Genomic DNA, 21,066 nt, shown 5'->3' on the forward strand with positions numbered 1-21,066 from the left:
AAAATAAAAAAATTCAAATATTAAATAAATTAAAAAAAATGGTAGCAAATAATTTCCAAACTATGAATGTATAAAATACACCACACCACCGTGGTGGCAATGTTATTGTAATATGATGAAATAGAAGGAAAGAAGCTGTCCAGGACTAACATACAGACAGCAGATAGCATAGGTCATCAATACGAGATTGCTGGGTCTTACACCTGACACCCCACCCAATCAGCTAATATCTGCTGCGGCAGAAGGCTTTATATAAGCAATGTAGAAGAATGGAATATCACAGCTCCGTACAATATTTAGGACCCGCTACCAAGTACTGCAGTTTACAATGTTCCACTCTGTACATAAATAGACCCGATTGCCCCCAGCACAGATATCAGCTGAGCAATGGTGGTGCCAGTGATCTAATATGGATGACTTATTCTATGGATAGACCATTAACATATTCGTATGGAAGAACGGGGATGGAGATTGAGGGAAAACAAGCAAGTAGGAAGGTATGTATATAAATGATTGGCCCCTCCGTGACGCACCGGGGACCCGTACTTGGTTTCAACAGTCATTCTGGGCTGACAGTCAATTAATAACAATGACTTTACTACTTCCCAGCTTATTATTCTTCATCTCAGATGGATACCTTTTTATCTAGATTTCTAGCTTCCACTTCAAGATTTACAACTCGAGTGTCCTTAATTTCTTCAGCATTGATCTAGTAGAAAAAAGGGAAAAGCTAGAATTTTAGCCCATATGAAAAAAAAAAAAATAAAGACAAGAGAGTGCATACACACAACTAACATACACTGCTCAAAAAAATAAGGGGAACACAAACAGTTATATTACTCCAAGTAAATCAAATTTCTGTGAAATTAAACTGTCCACTTAGGAAGCAACACTGTTTGCCAATCAATTTCACATGCTGTTGTGCAAATGGAATAGACAACAGATGGAAATTATTGGCAATTATCAAGACACGGTTCTGCAAGTGGGGACCACAGTGGTTCTGCAGGTAGGGACCACAGACCACATCTCAGTACCAATGCTTTGTGGCTGATGTTTTGGTCACTTGAATGTTGGTTGTGCTTTCACACTCGTGGTAGCATGAGACGGACTCTACAACCCACACAAGTGGCTCAGGTAGTGCAGCTCATCCAGGATGGCACATCAATGCGAGCTGTGGTGAGGTTTCCTGTGACTGTCAGACTAGTGTCCAGAGGATGGAGGCGCTACCAGGAGACAGGCTAGTACACCAGGAGATGTGGAGGAGGGCAACAACTCAGCAGCTGGACCGCTACCTCAGCCTTTGTGCAAGGAGGAACAGGAGAACTGCCAGAGCCCTGCAAAATGATCTCCAGCAGGCCACAAATGTGCATGTGTCTGCACAAATGGTTAGAAACAGACTCCATAAGGATGGTCTGAGTGCCCGATGTCCACAGTTTGGGGTTGTGCTCACAGCCTAACACCGTGCAGGACACTTGGCATTTGCCACAGAACCCCAGGATTAGCAAATTCACCACTGGTGCCCTAGGCTCTTCACAGATGAAAACAGGTTCACACTGAGCACGTAACAGAGTCTGGAGACGCTGTTGAAAGTGATCTGCTGCCTGCAACTTCCTTCAGCATGACTGATTTGGCAGTGGGTCAGTAATGGTGTGGGGTGGCATTTCTTTGGAGGGCAGTACAGCCCTCCATGTGCTCGCCAAAGGTAGCCTGACTACCATTAGGTAACGAGAGAAGATCCTCAGACCCCTTGTGAGACGATATGCTGGCGCGGTTGGCCCTGGGTTCCTCCTAATGCAGGACAGTGCCAGACCTCATGTGGCTGGAGTGAGTCAGCAGTTCCTGCAAGATGAAAGCATTGAAGCTATGGACTGGCCCGCCCGTGCGCCCCAGACCTGAATCCGATTGAACACATCTGAGACATGTCTCGCCCCATCCACCAATGCTACAGATGGATCTGGATAAGTTGGAAACTTGGGCTGAAAGGTGGCAGATAAGGTTTAACAATGATAAATGTAAGGTTAAACACATAAGAAGAAGGAATCAATATCACCATTATACAGTGAACGGGAAACCACTGGGTAAATCTGACAGGGAGAAGGACTTGGGGATCCTAGTTAATGACAAACTTACCTGGAGCAGCCAGTGCCAGGCAGCAGCTGCCAAGGCAAACAGGATCATGGGGTGCATTAAGAGAGGTCTGGATACACATGATGAGAGCATTATACTGCCTCTGTACAAATCCCTAGTTAGACCGCACATGGAGTACTGTGTCCAGTTTTGGGCACCGGTGCTCAAGAAGGATATAATGGAACTATAGAGTGTACAAAGGAGGGAAACAAAATTAATAAAGGGGATGGGAGAACTACAATACCCAGATAGATTAGCAAAATTAGGATTATTTAGTCTAGAAAAAAGACGACAGAGGCGATCTAATAACCATGTATAAGTATATAAGGGGACAATACAAATATATCGCTGAGGATCTGTTTATACCAAGGAAGGTGACGGGCACAAGTGTTATGACCTGGTGGTCAGGACAATAATGGACCTGGTGGATAAGAGCACACGGAATGACCTGATAGTTACTGATAATATAGGACGAGCTCTGGCACGTGGGAACTCTGCTGACTGCAATCCCTAATCCTATCAACCACACTAGAAATAGCCGTGGATTGCGCCTAACGCTCCCTATGCAACTCGGCACAGCCTAAGAAACTAGCTAGCCCTGAAGATAGAAAAATAAAGCCTACCTTGCCTCAGAGAAATTCCCCAAAGGAAAAGGCAGCCCCCCACATATAATGACTGTGAGTAAAGATGAAAATACAAACACAGAGATGAAATAGATTTAGCAAAGTGAGGCCCGACTTACTGAACAGACCGAGGATAGGAAAGGTTACTTTGCGGTCAGCACAAAAACCTACAAAAAGACCACGCAGAGGGCGCAAAAAGACCCTCCGCACCGACTCACGGTGCGGAGGCGCTCCCTGTGCGTCCCAGAGCTTCCAGCAAGCAAGAACAATCGAAATAGCAAGCTGGACAGAAAAATAGCAAACCAGAGAAAAACAAGCAGTCACTTAGCTTCTGCTGGGAAGACAGGTCACAAGAACGATCCAGGAGTGAACTAGACCAATACTGGAACATTGACAGGTGGCCTGGAGCAAAGATCTAAGTGGAGTTAAATAGAGCAGCCAGCTAACGAATTAACCTCGTCACCTGAGGAAGGAAACTCAGAAACACCCACAGCCACCAGAGAAAGTCCATGGACAGAACCAGCCGAAGTACCATTCATGACCACAGGAGGGAGCCCGACAACAGAGCTCACAACAGTACCCCCCCCTTGAGGAGGGGTCACCGAACCCTCAGAGCCCCCAGGCCGACCAGGACGAGCCAAATGAAAGGCACGAACCAGATCGGCAGCATGAACATCAGAGGCAAAAACCCAAGAATTATCTTCCTGACCATAACCCTTCCACTTGACCAGGTACTGGAGTTTCCGTCTCGAAACACGAGAATCTAAAATCTTCTCCACCACATACTCCAACTCCCCCTCAACCAACACCGGGGCAGGAGGATCAACGGATGGAACCACAGGCGCCACGTATCTCCGCAACAATGACCTATGGAACACATTATGGATGGCAAAAGAAGCAGGAAGGGCCAAACGAAATGACACAGGATTGATAACCTCAGAAATCTTATACGGACCAATGAAACAAGGCTTAAACTTAGGAGAGGAAACCTTCATAGGAACATAACGAGACGACAACCAAACCAAATCCCCAACACGAAGTCGGGGACCCACACAACGCCGGCGGTTAGCGAAACGTTGAGCCTTCTCCTGGGACAATGTCAAATTGTCCACCACATGAGTCCAAATCTGCTGCAACCTATCCACCACAGTATCTACACCAGGACAGTCCGAAGACTCAACCTGCCCTGAAGAGAAACGCGGATGGAAACCAGAATTGCAGAAAAACGGCGAAACCAAAGTAGCCGAGCTGGCCCGATTATTAAGGGCGAACTCAGCCAACGGCAAAAAGGACACCCAATCATCCTGATCAGCAGAAACAAAGCATCTCAGATATGTTTCCAAAGTCTGATTAGTTCGTTCGGTTTGGCCATTTGTCTGAGGATGGAAAGCCGAGGAAAAAGACAAATCAATGCCCATCCTAGCACAAAAAGATCGCCAAAACCTCGAAAAACAAACTGGGAACCTCTGTCAGAAACGATGTTCTCCGGGATACCATGTAAACGAACCACATGCTGGAAAAATAGTGGCACCAAATCAGAGGAGGAAGGCAATTTAGACAAGGGTACCAAATGGACCATCTTAGAAAAGCGATCACAAACCACCCAAATGACCGACATCTTTTGAGAGACGGGGAGATCCAAAATAAAATCCATAGAAATATGCGTCCAGGGCCTCTTCGGGACCGGCAAGGGCAAAAGCAACCCACTGGCACGAGAACAGCAGGGCTTAGCCCGAGCACAAGTCCCACAGGACTGCACAAAAGAACGCACATCCCGTGACAAAGAAGGCCACCAAAAGGATCTAGCCACCAAATCTCTGGCACCAAAGATTCCAGGATGCCCAGCCAACACTGAACAATGAATCTCAGAGATAACTCTACTAGTCCATTTATCAGGGACAAACAGTTTCTCCGCTGGGCAACGGTCAGGTCTATCAGCCTGAAATTTTTGCAGCACCCGCCGCAAATCAGGGGAGATGGCAGACAAAATTACCCCCTCTTTGAGAATACCCGCCGGCTCAGGAACACCCGGAGAGTCAGGCACAAAACTCCTTGACAGGGCATCAGCCTTCACATTCCTAGAGCCCGGAAGGTACGAAACCACAAAATCAAAACGGGAGAAAAATAATGACCATCGAGCCTGTCTCGGATTCAACAGTTTGGCAGACTCAAGATAAGTCAAATTCTTGTGATCTGTCACGATGCTTGGCTCCTTCAAGCCAATGACGCCACTCCTCGAATGCCCACTTCATGGCCAACAACTCTCGATTACCAACATCATAATTGCGCTCAGCAGGCGAAAACTTTCTAGAAAAGAAGGCACATGGTTTCATCACCGAGCCATCAGAACTTCTTTGCGACAAAACAGCCCCAATCTCAGAAGCATCAACCTCAACCTGAAACGGGAGCGAAACATCTGGCTGGCACAGCACAGGGGCAGAAGAAAAACGACGCTTCAACTCCTGAAAAGCCTCTACAGCTGCAGAAGACCAATTGACCACATCAGCACCCTTCTTGGTCAAATCAGTCAACGGTTTAGCAAGACTAGAAAAATTAGCAATGAAGCGCCGATAAAAATTAGCAAAGCCCAGGAACTTTTGCAGGCTCTTCACAGATGTCGGCTGAGTCCAATCATAAATGGCCTGAACTTTAACAGGGTCCATCTCGATAGTAGAAGGGTAAAAAATGAACCCCAAAAATGAAACCTTCTGAACTCCCAAGAGACATTTTGACCCCTTCACAAACAAGGAATTCGCACGAAGGACCTGGAACACCATTCTGACCTGCTTCACATGAGACTCCCAATCATCCGAAAAGACCAAAATGTCATCCAAATATACAATCAGGAATTTATCCAGGTACTCTCGGAAGATGTCATGCATAAAGGACTGAAATACTGATGGAGCATTGGAAAGCCCGAATGGCATAACCAGGTACTCAAAATGGCCCTCGGGCGTATTAAATGCTGTTTTCCATTCATCGCCTTGTTTAATACGCACAAGATTATACGCCCCTCGAAGATCTATCTTGGTGAACCAACTAGCCCCTTTAATACGAGCAAACAAATCAGACAGCAACGGCAAAGGATACTGAAATTTGACTGTAATTTTATTGAGAAGGCGGTAATCAATACAAGGTCTCAAAGAACCATCCTTCTTGGCCACAAAAAAGAACCCTGCTCCCAATGGTGACGACGACAGGCGAATATGACCCTTCTCCAAGGATTCCTTTATATAACTCCACATAGCGGCGTGTTCTGGCACAGATAAATTGAACAATCGGCCCTTAGGAAACTTACTACCAGGAATCAAATTAATTGCACAATCGCAATCCCTATGAGGAGGTAGGGCACTGGCTTTGGGCTCATCAAATACATCCCGATAATCCGACAAAAACTCTGGAACTTCAGAAGGAGTGGAAGACGAAATAGACAAAAATGGAACATCACCATGTACCCCCTGGCAACCCCAGCTGGACACAGACATAGATTTCCAGTCCAATACTGGATTATGAACCTGTAGCCATGGCAACCCCAAAACGACCACATCATGCAGATTATGCAACACCAGAAAGCGGATATCCTCCTGATGTGCAGGAGCCATGCACATGGTCAATTGGGTCCAGTACTGAGGCTTATTCTTGGCCAAAGGCGTAGCATCAATTCCTCTCAATGGAATAGGATACTGCAAGGGCTCCAAGAAAAAACCACAGCGCCTGGCAAACTCCAAGTCCATCAAATTCAGGGCAGCGCCTGAATCCACAAATGCCATAACAGAATAGGATGACAAAGAACAAATCAGAGTAACGGACAATAGAAATTTAGACTGTACAGTACCAATGGTGTCAGACCTAGCGAACCGCTTAGTGCGCTTAGGACAATTGGAGATAGCATGAGTGGCATTACCACAGTAAAAACATAGCCCATTCCGACGTCTGTGTTCTTGCCGTTCAGCTCTGGTCAAAGTCCTATCACATTGCATAGGCTCAGGTCCATGCTCCGATAGTACCGCCAAATGGTGCACAGCTTTACGCTCACGCAAGCGATCGATCGATCTGAATGGCCAAAGACATAGACTCATTCAGACCAGCAGGCATGGGAAATCCCACCATGACATCCTTAAGGGCTTCAGAGAGACCCTTTCTGAAGATTGCTGCCAGGGCACATTCATTCCACTGAGTGAGCACAGACCACTTTCTAAACTTCTGACAATATATCTCCGCTTCATCCTGACCCTGACACAGAGCCAGCAAGATTTTCTCTGCCTGATCCACTGAATTAGGTTCGTCATAAAGCAATCCAAGCGCCAGGAAAAACGCATCAACATCACGCAATGCCGGATCTCCTGGCGCAAGGGAAAATGCCCAGTCTTGAGGATCACCACGTAACAAAGAAATAATGATCTTTACTTGTTGAACAGGGTCACCTGAGGAGCGAGGTTTCAAGGCAAGAAACAATTTACAATTATTTTTGAAATTCAAGAACTTAGATCTATCACCAAAAAAACAAATCAGGAATTGGAATCCTAGGCTCTGACATCGGATTCTGAACCACAAAATCTTGAATGTTTTGTACCCTTGTAGTGAGATTATCCATCAAAGAGGACAGACCTTGAATGTCCATGTCTACACCTGTGTTCTAAACCACCCAGATGTAAAGGGGAAAAGAGAGACAAAACACACTACAAAAAAAAAAAAAAATGGTCTCAGAACTTCTCTTATCCCTCTATTGAGATGCATTAGTACTTTGGGCCACCTGTACTGTTATGACCTGGTGGTCAGGACAATAATGGACCTGGTGGTTAAGAGCACACGGAATGACCTGATAGTTACTGATAATAAAGGACGAGCTCTGGGACGTGGGAACTCTGCTGACCGCAATCCCTAATCGTATCAAACACACTAGAAATAGCCGTGGATTGCGCCTACCGCTCCCTATGCAACTCGGCACAGCCTAAGGAACTAGCTAGCCCTGAAGAAAGAAAAATAAAGCCTACCTTGCCTCAGAGAAATTCCCCAAAGGAAAAGGCAGCCCCCCACATATAATGACTGTGAGTAAAGATGAAAATACAAACACAGAGATGAAATAGATTTAGCAAAGTGAGGCCCGACTTACTGAACAGACCGAGGATAGGAAAGGTTACTTTGCGGTCAGCACAAAAACCTACAAAAAGACCACGCAGAGGGCGCAAAAAGACCCTCCGCACCGACTCACGGTGCGGAGGCGCTCCCTGTGCGTCCCAGAGCTTCCAGCAAGCAAGAACAATCGAAATAGCAAGCTGGACAGAAAAATAGCAAACCAGAGAAAAACAAGCAGTCACTTAGCTTCTGCTGGGAAGACAGGTCACAAGAACGATCCAGGAGTGAACTAGACCAGTACTGGAACATTGACAGGTGGCCTGGAGCAAAGATCTAAGTGGAGTTAAATAGAGCAGCCAGCTAACGAATTAACCTCGTCACCTGAGGAAGGAAACTCAGAAACACCCACAGCCACCAGAGAAAGTCCATGGACAGAACCAGCCGAAGTACCATTCATGACCACAGGAGGGAGCCCGACAACAGAACTCACAACACACAAGGGGGCATTCTTTGCGTCTGGAGGATAGGTTTTTCCACCAACATAGAAGAGGATTCTTTACTGTTAGGGCGGTGAGAATCTGGAATTGCTTGCCTGAGGAGGTGGTGATGGCGAACTCAGTCGAGGGGTTCAAGAAAGGCCTGGATGTCTTCCTGGAGCAGAACAATATTGTATCATACAATGATTAGGTTCTGTAGAAGGACGCAGATCTGGGGATTTATTATGATGAAATATAGGCTGAACTGGATGGACAAATGTCTTTTTTCGGCCTTACTATGTTACTATGTTAACGTCACGTTGCACCACAGACTGTCCAGGAGTTAGCGGATGCTTTAGGCCAGGTCTGGGATGAGATCGCTCAGGAGACCATCCGCCGCCTCATCCGGAGCATGCCCAGGCGGGAGGTCATACAGGCACTTGGTGGCCACACACACTACTGAGCATCATTTCCTTGTCTTGAGGCATTTACACTGAAGTTGATCAGCCTGCAATTTGATTTTCCACTTTGATTTTGAGAATCATTCCAAATTCAGACCTCCATGGGATATTAATTTTGATTTACATTGATCATTTTAGTGTTTTATTCTTCTCAACGCATTCCACTATGTAACGAATAAAAGATTTGCAACTGGACTATTTAATTCAGTGAAATCTAGGATGTGGGATTTTATAGTGCTCCCTTTATTTTTTTGAGCAGTGTATATTACTGGAGGATTTACACATTTTATGCTTTTCCCGCCATTTTGCTCTTATGCGTTAGTCCCACAGCACATTTGCTGAAAGCGGTTTCTCTAACACAAACAAGGACTATATGAAAAATCACTGGTGATGTAAGCCAACTTGCAATTTTCACTTAAAATAGGCCTTTGAGGAAAGTATTTTATTCCCATTTAGTTTTTAACCTCAAAGTTCCTTAAATTATTAAGATGCACTCCAGTGAGAGAACATGAGGAAATTACTGGGACATCAGCCAAAAATAAGGGCTGCAATGAAAGCACATAAAAGACTCAGCCATTATCTGTGGCTACTTAGATTAAAACAGGCTTGAAAGTACATATGTCTAAACTTACAGTTATTGTTCCCTTCCCGGCAGGCTTTCCCTTCTTCAGCTCCAGTGGCCCCTTAAGTTTACGATTGGAAACAATCTAAAAGTACATTACAAAAACAGGCTTCAGGTATGCCTAATAATCACTAGTTTTCACCAAAATTATATTTCTTTATAAAGGGTGATTATATTATGAATTAAGGTATCTAGATTGAAAAGAGTGATTAAATGTGTACATATATGGTAACCTACAGTACTGTGCAAAAGTTTTAAACAGGTGTGTAAAAAATGCTGCAAAGTAAGAATGCTTTTAAAAAAATAGACCTGCTAATAGTTTATTTTTATAAATTAGCAAAATGCTAAATAAATAAAACCACCCAAGTGAAAATAATTGGTGTGACCACCCTTTGTCTTCAAAACAGCATCAATTCTTCTAGTTTCGCTTGTAGACAGTTTAATTAAAATCGGCATGCAGATTGTTTCAAACATCTTGGGATCTTCTGTGGATGTCAGCTTGGGCCACTCTGTCTCAATGTAATACTAGATCGGTGATATTGAGATCAGCGTTCTATGTGACATATTTCCAGGACTCCTTGTTTTGTTTTGCTGAAGATAGTTTTGGACCGTTGTCTAGCTGCTGAATAAACCTGAAGACAATCAGAAACCTTCCTGATGGAGAATAAGCATCTGCCTCTATTTCTCAGCATTGAACATAGAATTATTTTTGACCAAATACCCAATTCCATTTACTAAAATACAGCACCAAACTTACAAAGAACCTTCACCATCCTTCAATGATGACTGTAGGCATTCATTATTGTACCACACTCTGGCCCTTTAGTGAGCAAATTGCCTTCTGTTGTACCATGGCTTTTTTTCCTCCATGAATACCACACCTGGGCAGAATTTTCAGAACAATAGCAGGGTATGGCTGGGTCCCACTTGTTGCTGCCAGTACTAAGTTAATGGCACTGCTTGACATCTTCTAATTTTGAATGGAAGCAAGCATGAAGTGTCTTTCATTAGCTGCATCAAGTTTCCCTTGCCGACTACTGCATCTACGGTCTATAAAGTTGACAATTTCTTGGAGTTTCTTGAAAAGAGCTTGAACATCACATCTTGAAACCTCAGTCTGTTTGGAAATCTTAGCCCAGGAAAGACCAATATGATTCAGCATTGTGCATGACTTATAAAATCAAAATGTCTCATCACAACCTTAACTTTGTATCTGTTCCTCAACCAGTTCAACATACATATGAAAATGATGATCACCATCATCTGCTTACGGTAGTATTAGGCCGGGATCTCACATACGCAAGATACGACCGAGTCTCGCAGGTGAAAACCCAGTTCTGGCGCCGGCACTCCGGAGCGGAGCGTGCAGCTCCATGTATTGCTGTGCGGCTGCATGCTCCGCTCTGGAGTGCCGGCGCCAGAGCTGGGTTTTCACCTGCGAGACTCGGACGCATCTCGCGTATGTGTGATCCCGGCCTAATTGGTTACTCCTACACCTGACTGTAACCCTATACGACTGTACCTTAGGAAATTGATACAGTTTTGAAGAAAAAAAAAAAAGAAAAAAAAAAAAAAAGGTGGTCAAGCCAAATATAGATTTCATATCAATTTCTCTTTTGCTCACTTTTATACTTTGTTAATTGATAAAAATAAATTAACACTGCAATATCTCTAAAGGCATTCTTACGTTGCAGCATTTTTTCTACGCCTGCCTAAAATCTTTGCAGAGTACTATAGCAAATCCATTTCTTGTGTACATCTTGTACACAGATTAAAGTCTTATGTTTGTTCATCATCTTGGACAGGGTCGCCAGCTTGAATTTTATTTTATTCTTGACATCTTAAAAAAACTCACTGTAAAATAATTACAATCAATCTGTACGAACTTCACCTGTGTCACAAATATAATGACTAGTGATGAACGAATATACTCGTTACTAGAGATTTCTCCAGCATGCTCAGGGGTCCTCCGAGTATTTTTTAGTGCTCGGAGATTTAGTTTTTATTGCCGCAGCTGAATGATTTACATCTGTTAGCCAGCATAAGTACATGTGGGGATTCCCTAGCAACCAGGCAACCCCCACATGTACTTATGCTGGCTATCAGATGTAAATCATTCAGCTGCGGCAAGAAAAACAAACTCCGAGCACTAAAAATACTCGGAGGACCCCAAGAGTGCTCGAGAAATCTCGAGTAACGAGTATATTCGCTCATCACTAATAGACATCGATTTATTTATTTATTTATTTATATATAGTAAAGGGAAAAAAAAGTCCTTTATTTTTATGGACATCCAGGACTTTCTGGGACGTTTCTCAACCCCGATATTGGGGCATATAAAAACACAAGCAATTAAAGAGAATCTGTCACTAGATTCTTGCTCCCTGAATCACTAGCAACATGAGATAACCAGGCTGTGCGAGTGTGCACATGTAGGAGTGACTGGTCAGAGACCTAGAGCGGGGCAGCGAGAAGCAGGCAAAGGAGTTCTGCCGCTCTAATCAGGTTGCACACGGTGTTCCCCAGCCGGCTTTTCAAACTAGGTTTTCTCGGAAATTGAAGATCATGGAAATGGAATATAATTTCAGAGAGACAAACCTGTCTGTAATTGCGCCCCATGATTGAGGCAGAATGAATATACTGACAGGTTCCTTTTAAAAGAAGTGTTATAATTATGACAAAGGTTATCCTTAAGATCCGAATAGTTTAGCAATTTTCCAATATACTATGGCCCTGATTCATCAAGACTGATAATTTGGGGGCTGGTCTTGACGAGGGGGTGGTGTGGGGTCAGACACTTCTGACTCATGTAGAAGGGATGGTCTCTACATTAATCAGGACTGTCCGATGAGTAGCGTGCGCCTCCGTGTGGCACGCCAGAAGTCTTACTTCAGACCCTGGCTGGATAAGATTTCTGGCGTCAGGAACATTGTCATCGCCCCCATCCTGCCCATTTTGATTGAGTTGGGAGAAATGGTCATGAAAAGTTAAAGATTTTGATACTTTCCAAAGAAATTTACATCAGAGTTTTGGCAAAACTGCTTTCATAAATTTGAGCTTATGCCTATGTCAAATCTACATGTTTTTTCAAGATTTCTGCTTGTATTTATTCTATATGAAATTTCCTCACTTTCTTCCAGTGAATAAAAATAGTGTCTTCATGTCAGACACAAACGCACAGCCATTAGCATCTATGAGATGTTCAATTGACCAGGGCATTTTAATCCACTGAATAACAGTCTTAAAAGAGATCTTGAAAATAGTGAGCAATTAACACTCAAAGTATAGTGGAAAACTGTACCAATAACCCCTTAACGACCAGAGGTACTTTTGCATTTTTTGCTCCGCTACTTCCCAGAGCCATAACCTTTTTACGTTTTTGGCCATGTGAGGGCTTGTTTATTGCGGGACGAGCTGTACTTTTGAACTACACCATTTGTTTTAACATATCGTATACTGGAAAACACTAAAAAAAATTCAAAGTGCGGTGAAATTGCAAAAAAAGTGCAATGCCACAGTTTTTTGTTTTGCTTTTTTACTATGTTCACTAAATGCCGCCAAAACGGACCAGTAATTTTGATTCTACAGGTCATTACGAGTTCAAAGACACCAAATATGTCCAAGTTTGTTTTTTATCTAAGTGGTGAAAAATTTTTCTCAAAACTTTGTTAAAAAAAAAAAAATTAAAAAATTGCGCCATTTTCCGAGACCCAGAGAATCTCCATTTTTTGTGATCTCAGGTTGGGTGAGGGCTTATTTTTTGTGCGACAAGCTGACTTTTTAATGATACCATTTTGGTGCAGATACGATTTTTCGATCGCCCGTTATTGCATTTTAATTCAATGTCGTGGCGACCCAAAAAAACGCAATTTTGGCTGTTGACTTTTTTTCTCGCTACGCAAGTTTAGCGATCAGGTAAATTTTTTGATATTGATAGATCGGGCGATTCTAAATGCGGCACGTTTGATTTTTTTATTGTATTATTTTGAATGGAGCGAAAGGAGGGTGATTTGAACTTTTAGATTTTTTTTTATATATTTAAAACATTTTTTTTTTTTTTTTAAACTTTTGGCATGCTTCAATAGCCTCCATGGGAAACTAAAAGCTGCCATAATCTGATCGGCTCTGCTACATACAGGCGATGATCAGATCACCTATATGCAGCAGAATTACTCACTTGCTATGAGCGCCGACCACAGGGCAGCACTTATAGCAAGCGGACAGCGCTCACAGCAAGCCTGCAGTGACAACCATAGAGGTCTCCAGGAAACCTCTGGCTGTCATGCTAACCCATCAGTGACCCGCGATCATGTGATGGGGGTCACCAATGGGCAGATTTCCGAAGCGATTGCCAGAAGTGCATGTTAAATGCCGCTGTCAGCGTTTGACAGCGGCATTTAATGGTTTAATAGTCGCAGGTGTATCGCAATTCCACCCACAGCTGTACCCGGCACATGTGCTGGAAAAGATGTGGGCTCACCGCCGGAGCTCACATCATAGGGAGGGTGTCCGACATCGACGTACATTAACCCCTTTCCAACATCGGGCGTCAAAGGGATTTTCCAGATATTGAAAACCCTTTATCAAGTCACAGTTTGAATTATTAAAAAAACAAAACAAAACAAAAAAAAAAATACCTTGCTTTTCTCATTCACCCTGGGTCCAGAGCTGAGGCCGAGTCTCCACCAATGGCTGCTCCCAGTGTCAATTATTGCATACAGCACAGACATCATGTCAACTTCTCTGCAGCCAATCAACAAGCCACACTGGCTCTGAGCGTTTCGTGCCTCCTACTTTGACAGGGCCACTGAGCTCTCTGATTGGCTGCAGCACTGTCGACGAGACATCCGCGCAACAGACAATCACAGATACCAGGAGCAGCGATAAAGACTGCTTGCTGGACCCGGGGAGGGGAATATATATATTTTTCTGTTTAATCTCGATATTTAAAATGAGCATTTTAGGAATCCACCTAAAGAATGAGCTGTGTGAGATCTCAACAGGTAGGAAGGACACTGAGGAGCTGTCAACCAGGCTAGGTGGGTGGAGACAGAGTTAAACTTTTATATATATGATTATAAAGTCATTCTGACTTGGATTTTCAAAGTAAAAACAGCATCTTCTCTAGATCTGAGAGATCTATTTAATAATGTGCACAATTTGTGTTGTGAAATCTGGTGAAAGAACCATTTGAAATCCATTAGAAATACAGCACAAAATGAAAAAGTCCATAAATTGTGCAAGCTACACACCATGAGATTTAATTATACATTTATACACTACTACATACTTGACCAAGAGTACACTCAAAGCCTCCAAGATAATCATCATCATTCAGGTCCACCGACTTGTTGTCAATGTCATACACGCCGAACTTGATGCTCTGCACTTTCTCAAAGTAGTAATCAATGACCGGCTTTGTGGAGAACTCTGGACTCTGACAGTTCTTCACCTTCTCTGTTCGAGCCAACTAGAGTGAAAAGAATAGAATGTGACAATTAAAAATATGAGCCAATCCTCTTGGCTGGCTTAAAATGTAAAACTTGTTGCTAGATTCTCGCAGTGGGAAAACAAATGAATAAAATGAAATTAATAAATTGAAGAAAATTATAGTGACCCCCCCCCCCCCCCCAAACACACACACACACTCAAATGCATAGATTCTTTTGCTAAAGACATTTTACAATAAGTTTCCATTAAACATGGTCCTATTTGGTGAAAGTGTGCACATCGAGAACTGTCAATCACCAACATGGATTATCCCATTTATTACCAAATCCAGAATAAGCAAGCATCTACTATATAAATTGTCTAAGGGTCACTTCCGCCTGTCTGTCTGTCTCAGATATTCATTGGTCGCGGCCTCTGTCTGTCATGGAAATCCAAGTCGCTGTTTGGTCGTGGCAAAACGCGCACGACCAATCAGCGACGGGCACAGTCCGGGGGCAACATGGCCGCTCCTTCCTCCCCTCCAGTCAGCGCTCACACAGGGTTAATGGCAGCGCTAATAGACCGCGCTATGCCGCGGTGTTACGCACTCCATTAACGCTGCTATTAACCCTGTGTGACCAAGTTTTTACTATTGATGCTGCCTATGTAAAAAGATCTAATGTAAAAAATAAAAAAATCGTTATATACTCACCGTCCGTCGGCCCTTCGGATCCACAACAGGCTTTTCCCGCTCCTCTCGATGCGCCGGTGACCGCTCCATCATGCATTGCGATCTCGCGAGATGATGACTTATCGGTCTCGCGAGACCGCTACGTTATCATGTCGCGAGACCGCAAACGCTTCCTGGATCCGGAGGCCAACGGAGGGCGAGTATATAACTTTTTTATTTGCTTTTTTTTTTTTTTTTTTTTAACAGGGATATGATGCCCACATTGCTATATACTGCGTGGCCTGTGCTATACACTACGTGCATGGCCTGTGCTATACACTACATATGTGGCCTGTGCTATACACTACGTGCGTGGCCTGTGCTATACACTACATGTGTGGCCTGTGCTATACACTACGTGCGTGGCCTGTGCTATACACTATGTGCGTGGCCTGTGCTATACACTACGTGCGTGGGCTGTTATACACTACGTCAGCTGTGTTATATGCTATGTGGCTGTGCTATATACTCCGTGGGCTGTGTTATATACTACGTGGCTCTGCTATATCCTCTGTGGGCTGTGCTATATACTACGTGGCTCTGCTATATACTACATGGCTGTGCCATTTACTACGTGGGCTGTTATATACTACGTGGCTGTGCTATATACTAAGTGGCCGGTCGTGAACAATCAGCGACAGGCGCAGTCCGCCCGCGAATTGGCGCGGGAGTTGAACTATGCTTCGCCAATTGGTCGCGGCCGGCCAAATCCTGTATATTCAATGTATTATTCTAAAATCTTCATAAATAAACCACATACATATTCTAGAATACCCGATGCGTTAGAATCGGGCTACCATCTAGTTTAAAATAATAATAATATAAAAGTTACATTGGTGTATAAATTTGAGGGAAATATTCAATATGTTCAGTTCTATTACTTGGTGCTCATAGATTGCACAGCATGTCCAAGCGAACAGGTTCGTTTTATGAAAAATGTAAAATTTACTGTACCTCTGACCATTTTCCATCACCAATGCTTTGCAGAACTACACATAAGGGATCAGATTTGGATCCAATATCCTTATCCAAAAGGTCTGAGCAAGAAATGGACAGCTGGATCTTGGTGACACACTGAGCCATCTGTAACAGAAGGAACAGCAATGTTGTAAATGAGGACTACACAAAATACTCAGCTTACACAGGTAAAGCTGATAAAAGCAGTAAAATACATACATGACTGCAGTGAACTAGAAGAGAGCCCCATCTATTACGATGGCTGGAGAGATGCTGCACATTAACCACATCCATTGTTTGGTTAGACTGATGCGTGCAATCCTCCCTACACCAACTTTCAGCTCTCCGCAAGGAGAAAAGTTTACCCTTTAAACCTGATCCCATAACATTACGTGGTAAGGATATCGCTTCAAAAGAATGACAAAGCCAGCCGTTTCCTAGACTGAAATGGCTGACAGCAGGCAAGACAGACAAGTTTGAGAAGACAGACATGTCAAAGACTGATGTGCCAAGTTCACTTACGCCAATCGAATATCAAAGACGGTAATAGAAAGACAAATTGGCAGACCAATTCAATACAAAGAAAATGAACACTCGCTTTCAAACTGCAGTAATGAGTCAAAGGCCAGACAGGTCACAAAGAAGAAGCTCTCTTACCCTAGAAAGTCAAATGTGCCGTCTACAGGACTGAGAATGGGACAGTTTTATATGAGCAATTGCAGAAGTACCGGTTTCAGTAAAACAAGCTGACAGAAGCTGCATTACAATAGGTTTAGTGTGTAATATAATAGACTACGTGACACCAAATATTTGTATATAAAAACCTGATTATTCATCAAACAGAGAAATATATAATCTACTATCAATTCATCTGCATGATCAAAATGAAAAATTCCAGGGTTTGTTTGTTTTTTTTGCACAGGTCAATCTCCTAGTTTTGGTTCAGGACATAGCCCACCACATCCAATATCTGCATATTTCTACTAGATATTACCAGAAACCATAAAAAAGTGATTTTCACAGAAGGTGTGGAGCAGGACACCACTCTGTACCTGCATGGATGGAGCTCAACATTGTAAGATCTTTAAAATTTGTGTTTTGGGGATCTGAAAATCATTTGAATCTCACCAACCACAAAAAAAAAGGTTTTAGGTTTCAGTTTTTGTGCCTGTAACTCCTTGCACTACAAAGCCTAACCAATTCTAGTTTAATTGCAGTCTGTATTTACTGTGTCTGACAGTGCATTGGTAATTGATTAAGGAGAGTTTCACATGTCTGACATTCATGGCCTGAGTATTTACCACCACGCGTGGGATATCCTGACCTAAACTCAACAGCTTCATAAGCATACATGGAGGTTTTTCAATTTTGATCAGAAGACCCAAGGTCATCTTGATCATATTGGTCCAGTCTCTGACCCTTAATGTTGGACGTGTGAAACCAAACCAAAACCTTCTAAATGTTTCCTGAATATATTCAATTTCATAAAAAGTAGTATAGTAATAGGGGTGCACAAGGGTTATAAAAATCCAAGTGCTTGGTGCTAAAAATCTAATTTGCCTTGACTATGGTATAGAACAGGGAACAATCTTTTCCCGCGTTTAAAAGAAAGCCTAGTTATGACCTTGAGTGGAAATTTTTTATTCATATACCTTTCAAAGGAAAGACGCGTACAAATTATTGGGTGCACTTCCTAATTTAAAAATGTAAAAATGTATTTAGAAACAAAAAATTGAGCAAGAACCTCTTTCCTAAGCCATAAATTGGCACTGGGTTACAATCCATATAGCAGGCATGATAACAAATGTAGCCATGTAAATGTGGTGGATATCAGACACAAGTATCAATGGACACTACTGAATACTATATAAAAGAATATAAGCAAGAGATTTGTGCAGTAAAGTGCCATGTGCATAGTCATCAGGTAAATTGGCCAATAGAAAAAGCATGATATGGGAACGAGGACCACACACGTATCGCCACAGGAGGTGGCTTCCTCTGGGGTGATATCCACCACATTAAATGGCTATTAGTTATCATGCCTGTTATAAGTTGTATTCCAGTGCCAATTTTTGGCCTAAGAAACAGGTACTAACAAAATATGCACAATTTTAAATGATTTTATTTGTCTGGTCTAGGCTTGTTTGTAATCATAGGTCAAAATGTCATGCTCAAAAGGTCAGTACTGTTCACCCCATGGAAACCTAGGAATGTAGTACATCATAGATAAAAATGGAAGGATAGGTTTTGATGGTTTAGAAGCGTTACTAGCCCACTGTAACAGCTCTGCTTGTCCTAAAATATGTGATGATGAGATACAAACCACATGACAGCGAGCTCAGTCCGCTATCTTCTCCCAGCACATTCCCCTACCATGACTCATGTCCACAAACTAAGCCTAACTCCGCTTTTGTATTTGGTTGATGAGAAGAAAAAGAAAAACTGGACAGGATTATGGCAAATATCTATGAGTACAAGGTGAACGGTGATAAAGAGGGGATTCACAATGGAAATCAGTGACATGACCCTAGACAAGGGGTAGGCAATTAATTTTCCTGAGTGACTACATGAGAAACCGTGACTGTTGTGGAGGGCAGAACCAATAGGCTAAAATGAATTAAGGTCAATATTAATTCCAACATATAATATTTATAATTAATATTATCACTCAATATTGAACAGAATTAAGTATGCCGACATTACCCTATATAGCGTTTGAACCTGAATAAAGCCTCTTCTATATATAGTTAGGTCCATATATATTTGGACAGAGACAACATTTTTCTAATTTTGGTTATAGACATTACCACAATGAATTTTAAACAAAACAATTCAGATGCAGTTGAAGTTCAGACTTTCAGCTTTCATTTGAGGGTATCCACGTTAAAATTGGATGAAGGATTAAGGAGTTTCAGCTCCTTAACATGTGCCACACTGTTTTTTAAAAGGGACCAAAAGTAATTGAAGAGATTAAATAATTTTAAATAAAATGTTCATTTCTAGTACTTGGTTGAAAACCCTTTGTTGGCAATGACTGCCTGAAGTCTTGAACTCATGGACATCACCAGACGCTGTGTTTCCTCCTTTTGATGCTCTGCCAGGCCTTCACTGCGGTGGTTTTCAGTTGCTGTTTGTTTGTGGGCCTTTCTGTCTGAAGTTTAGTCTTTAACAAGTGAAATGCATGCTCAATTGGGTTGAGATCAGGTGACTGACTCGGCCATTCAAGAATATTCCATTTCTTTGCTTTAATAATCTCCTGGGTTGCTTTGGCTTTATGTTTTGGGTCATTGTCCATCTGTAGTATGAAACGACGACCAATCAGTTTGGCTGCATTTGGCTGGATCTGAGCACACAGTATGGCTCTGAATACCTCAGAATTCATTTGGCTGCTTCTGTCCTGTGTCACATCATCAATAAACACTAGTGACCCAGTGCCACTGGCAGCCATGCATGCCCAAGCCATCACACTGCCTCCGCCGTGTCTTACAGATGATGTGGTATGCTTTGGATCATGAGCTGTACGCCTTCGCCATACTTTTCTCTTTCCATCATTCTGGCAGAGGTTGAACTTGGTTACATCTGTCTAAAGAATGTCATTCCAGAACTGGGCTGGCTTTTTTAGATGTTTTTTAGCAAAGTCCAGTCTAGCCTTTTTATTCTTGATGCTTATGAGTGGCTTGCACCGTGCAGTGAACCCTCTGTATTTGCTTTCGTGCAGTCTTCTCTTCATGGTAGATTTGGATATTGATACACCTACCTCCTGGAGAGTGTTGTTCACTTTGTTGGCTGTTGTGAAGGGGTTTCTCTTCACCATGGAGATTATTCTGCAATCATCCACCACTGTTGTCTTCCGTGGGCGCCCAGGTCTTTTTGCATTGATGAGTTCACCAGTGCTTTCCGTCTTTCTCAGGATGTACCAAACTGTAGATTTTGCCACTCCTAAACTAATATTGTAGCAATTTCTTGGATGGGTTTTTTCTGGTTTCGCAGCTTAAGGGTGGCTTGTTTCCCGTCCATGGAGAGCTCCTTTGACCACACGTTTACTTCACAGCAAAACCTTCCAAATACAAGCACCACACCTCAAATCAACTCCAGGCCTTTTATCTGCATAATTGAGAATGACATAACGAAGGGATTGCCCACACCTGTCCATGAAATAGCCTTGGAGTCAATTGTCCAATTACTTTTGGTCCCTTTAAAAACAGGGTGGTACATATTAAGGAGCTGAAACTCCTAAACCCTTCATCCAATTTTAATGTGGATACCCTCAAATGAAGGCTGAAAGTCTGAACTTCAACTGCATCTGAATTGTTTTGCTTAAAATTCATTGTGGTAATGTCTATAACCAAAATTAGAAAAACGTTGTCTGTCCAAATATATATGGACCTAACTGTATTTATCATATGAGGCCCACACAGCCTCTCCATGAACCAGAGTATGAGGCCCACACAGCCTCCCCATGTCCAGAGTATGAGGCTCACACAGCCTCCCCATGAACAAGAGTATGAGGCCCACACAGCCTCCCCATGTCCACAGTAAGACCCTCTTAGCCTCCTCATGTGCA

The 21,066-nt window shown here is 42.8% G+C and overlaps 1 protein-coding gene across 2 annotated transcripts in view; it reads right to left on the bottom strand.

Annotated features, from left to right (window-relative positions):
- The window catches only part of CPNE1 (copine 1), a 90,565-nt gene that overhangs the window by 35,384 nt on the left and 34,115 nt on the right, over positions 1-21,066 (bottom strand). For both annotated transcript variants that reach the window (XM_069751991.1, XM_069751992.1), the window contains exons 2-5: positions 16,500-16,628; positions 14,676-14,855; positions 9,396-9,470; positions 638-709 (exon numbers count right to left, since the gene is read on the bottom strand). In XM_069751991.1, coding sequence (XP_069608092.1) covers positions 638-709; positions 9,396-9,470; positions 14,676-14,855; positions 16,500-16,628 — 456 coding nt within the window. The remainder of the gene's footprint in view (positions 1-637; positions 710-9,395; positions 9,471-14,675; positions 14,856-16,499; positions 16,629-21,066) is intronic.

This window comes from Ranitomeya imitator, chromosome 2, assembly GCF_032444005.1.
Source record: "Ranitomeya imitator isolate aRanImi1 chromosome 2, aRanImi1.pri, whole genome shotgun sequence".
Taxonomy (NCBI): Eukaryota; Metazoa; Chordata; class Amphibia; order Anura; family Dendrobatidae; genus Ranitomeya; species Ranitomeya imitator.